At 39.5% G+C, this 3,635-nt stretch overlaps 1 protein-coding gene across 1 annotated transcript in view; it reads left to right on the top strand.

Moving 5' to 3' along the window:
* The first annotated feature begins 441 nt into the window (after positions 1 to 441).
* Positions 442 to 3,635, top strand: part of LOC106873288 (uncharacterized) — a 10,541-nt gene continuing 7,347 nt past the window's right edge. Inside the window, exons 1-2 of the mRNA XM_014920594.2 lie at positions 442 to 925; positions 2,010 to 2,369. Of these exons, the coding sequence (XP_014776080.2) occupies positions 457 to 925; positions 2,010 to 2,369 (829 nt within the window). The 5' untranslated portion in view covers positions 442 to 456. The remainder of the gene's footprint in view (positions 926 to 2,009; positions 2,370 to 3,635) is intronic.

Here is a 3,635-nt window from a genome sequence, read left to right as displayed (position 1 = left end):
GAGATTTGAACTAAAAAATGTAAAATATTAGTCACAACAGCAATGGTTTCTCATTTAGGCAAAAGACTAGAAATTTCAAGGATAGAGAACATTCCGACCCACGTACTTGACTGGTACTTTATTATATCAATTCTGGAGAGATGAAAAGCGGCGAGCTGGCAGAAACGTTAGCACGCCGGACGAAATGCTTAGCGGTATTTCGTCTGTCTTTATGTTCTGAGTTCAAATTCCACCGAGGTCAACTTTGCCTTTCATCCTTTCGGGATCGATAAATTAAGTACCAGTTGCGCACTGGGATCGATGTGATCGACTTAATCCCTTTGTCTGTCCTTGTTCGTCTCTTCTTCTTCTTCTTCTTCTTATTATTAATGAGAGGTGTTAACCCTTATCGATCCTACCTCTGTCCGTAATCAAGATCAATATTGACACATGTCTGTATATTTACGTAGATAACAAATGCTGAGAATAATTAACAAGAAATTTCGTCACCTTTATATTAACGTTCACGAAAAACTAAACGTGATTTTCTGTAATGTTTTCTATCAATTTTTCCTTTTCACAGGGAATCCATTCTTGAACGTCACCCAATGTTACGGCATCAACACGCATCTCCTAGAAATAGAATGCCAAAACCACAACGAAGAAGTCGTCCTGAATTCTTTGAAACTTGGAAGTAAACAGCTCCAAACGAACTGCACGGAATCGAAATCGGACACAAACTTCTGTTGTCAATGGGATTCCGAGAATGATTGTTACTTTGATTATGGTCAACCCTTAACTGCGACGGACGAGAAATTCCGAAAATGTCACGGAAAATCCCAATGCTGGTTTATTGTAGACTGGGCCTTAAATATTGATAAATGTCCCACTTCAAGGTTTGGCATGACCACACAGTACATGACTGCAGAATATCTGTGCGCAAAAAGTATGTAGGATTTCGGCTTCTATTTTATTCTTTTATTCTATTATTCTTTTATTTGTTTCAGTCATTTGACCGCGGCCAAGCTGGAGCACCGCCTTTAGTCGAGCAAATCGACCGCAGGACTTATTCTTTGTTAACCTAGTACTTATTCTATCGGTCTCTTTTGCCGAACCGCTAAGTTACGGGGACGTAAATACACCTGCATCGGTTGTCAAGCGATGTTGGGGAGACAAAAACACACACGCACGCACATACACATATATGCGAGAAGGGGGGATAGGGTGTCAGAGAGAGAGAGAGAGAGAAAGAGAGAGGGAGAGAGAGAGCGAGAGAGATAGATAGATAGAGAGAGAGAGAGAGAGAGAGAGAGAGAGAGAGAGAGAGAGAGAGAGAGAGAGAGAGAGAGAGAGAGAGAGAGAGAGAGAGAGAGAGAGAGAGAGAGAGAGAGAGAGAAGCATAAAGACCTTACTGATCTCGAACCAGTTCCATTCAGTTCTTTTTGATTCACTTGACTCACACTTTTTGTTGCCCTTGACTCACGCCTCTCGTCGCCCATATTGTGTCCATTCTCTTCTAACCCCATTCTCAACCCAACCCCTGCTGAGTTTTCTCTCTCTGGAATTCCTTCCTATATTTTTTTCTTTGTGGAGACGTGTGCTTAATGGTTAGGGCGTTGAACGTATGATCGTAAGATTGCAGTTTCGATTCCTGGACCATGCAATGCGTTATGCTCTTGAGCAAAACACTTCATTTCTCGTTGCTCCAGTCCACTCAGCTGGCAAAAATGAGTAACACTGCGATGGACTGGCGTCCCGTCCAGGGGTGAATATATACAGCACTGAAACCAGGAAAACGGCCCTATGAGTCTATATGACTCGGGAAGGAACTTATCTATGTTTTCCTGCAGCAATGTACAGATGGACGTAAGCAGCTCGACTTAACTATCGGTAGAGAAGAACTTGCTGAAGCTATGGACACAATGTTTTCTTTCCCTTTCTCATATCAAACCATTAAAATAAATGGCGACCCTTTAAGTGAAAACAAAAGCATCGTTCTGAACTTGATGTATCTTTCTTTCTTTCCGCAGAAAACGACATCATGGAAGTATGTTCTCCGACTGGTCCAGAAATTATATCTCGCCAGGGTAAACCAATTTATCTAAAATCTCCCGGATACCCTTACCTGAAGAAGGGGGCATGCAGGTGCAATATCCAGACAACAGGTCTTGTAAACCACCGGATCGAATTGAAAGCTCTTAATGCAGAAATTAATTACCCACAATCCTTGTTTGTTTTTGATGAATCCGATACGACAAATTACCCAATGAAAAATATTACGTATGAAATGAATTTGAAGGGTCTCGATACAATCTATGTAGCGGACGGCACAAAACCTGGCATCAGTTTATGGTATTTACCCCAAAGAGAATTTGCTTTCTACTTTGTAGGTAAGTAGTCAGATTAAACACTTATATATATGCTCTGGTTTAGTTTAACGTTTTGACAAGATCGTTATCTATGTATACACACACGCATATACACATAGATAATTAGTATAAATATGATGAACAATAAAAAAAGGCCGACACAAGAAGAACAAAGTTCAATAAATAAGGTATTGAGTGTAACGCTTTAATGGGAACAAAGAAAGTTATAACAAGAGTAGAAATTAATATTATTAAATAATATCAATTTCAACTAGTGGTCAGCATGCTTAAAAATGTCCGAAACGTTATAACTTTCTTTAAACATAAACAATATGAGAGGTCACTATATGGATCCCTTGTATGCTAAAAATAGACGTCAAACCATCTTACCACTAAATCTGTGTTCTCAACTTACTAACACACGCGATGTTTACGAGCTAGACAAATGAAAAGAAATGAAAAGAAATAAACATAGCATTTAATTAAGTGCTATGTTTATTTCTTTTCATTTGTCTAGCTCGTAAACATCGCGTGTGTCAGTAAGTTGCGAACACAGATTTAGTGGTAAGACGGTTTGACATCTATTTTTAGCATACAAGGGATCCATAGAGTGACCTCTCATATTGTTTATGTTTAAAGAAAGTTATAACGTTTCGGACATTAATCCTTCATCATAAGCGAAAAGCGTAGAGGAGAGAGAAAGAGAAATGGTTAGTAAGAAAAGAAACGGATGAAAAGTTAGAAACCAGGAGATAATGCTGATAGGTGGGGAAGAGTTAAGAAAGGAAGGAAGGGTAGGTGTATAAATGCATGTTCGAGGGGTGTACCTGTGTCTGGAGTCGGGTATAAGGGGAAACGGTGTGTGTATTTTAGTGTGATGTGTATGTGTGTAGATGTGTGCAAGTGTAGAAGTATAGAGACGTAGGTTAGTGCACGTGTGTGGAATGTTGAAGCATGAGTGTGTGTGTGTGGGTTTAAAGGTTAAGTACACAATTGCTATGAAATCGTGAATGTGAAGAGATGAGAGCGGATGCAAGCGTGAAAACAAAAAGATGATGCTGGTGAAGCAAATGAGAGAAAAATATGGAAGGTGGGAATGATGTGTGGGTGGTGCAAGTGTATTACAAAATTACTTTGTAATGAGCAACGTTTTGTATTTGGTGGAAGGTTTAAGCTAAAAGAGGAAAAATATAGAAAAAAGAGATAAATGTATGAATTTATACACACACACACACAGACGCACACACACACACACACACACACACACACACACACACACACACACAC

Source organism: Octopus bimaculoides, chromosome 2 (genome assembly GCF_001194135.2).
Source record: "Octopus bimaculoides isolate UCB-OBI-ISO-001 chromosome 2, ASM119413v2, whole genome shotgun sequence".
NCBI lineage: Eukaryota > Metazoa > Mollusca > Cephalopoda > Octopoda > Octopodidae > Octopus > Octopus bimaculoides.
This window is presented reverse-complemented; position numbering and strand designations above follow the sequence as displayed.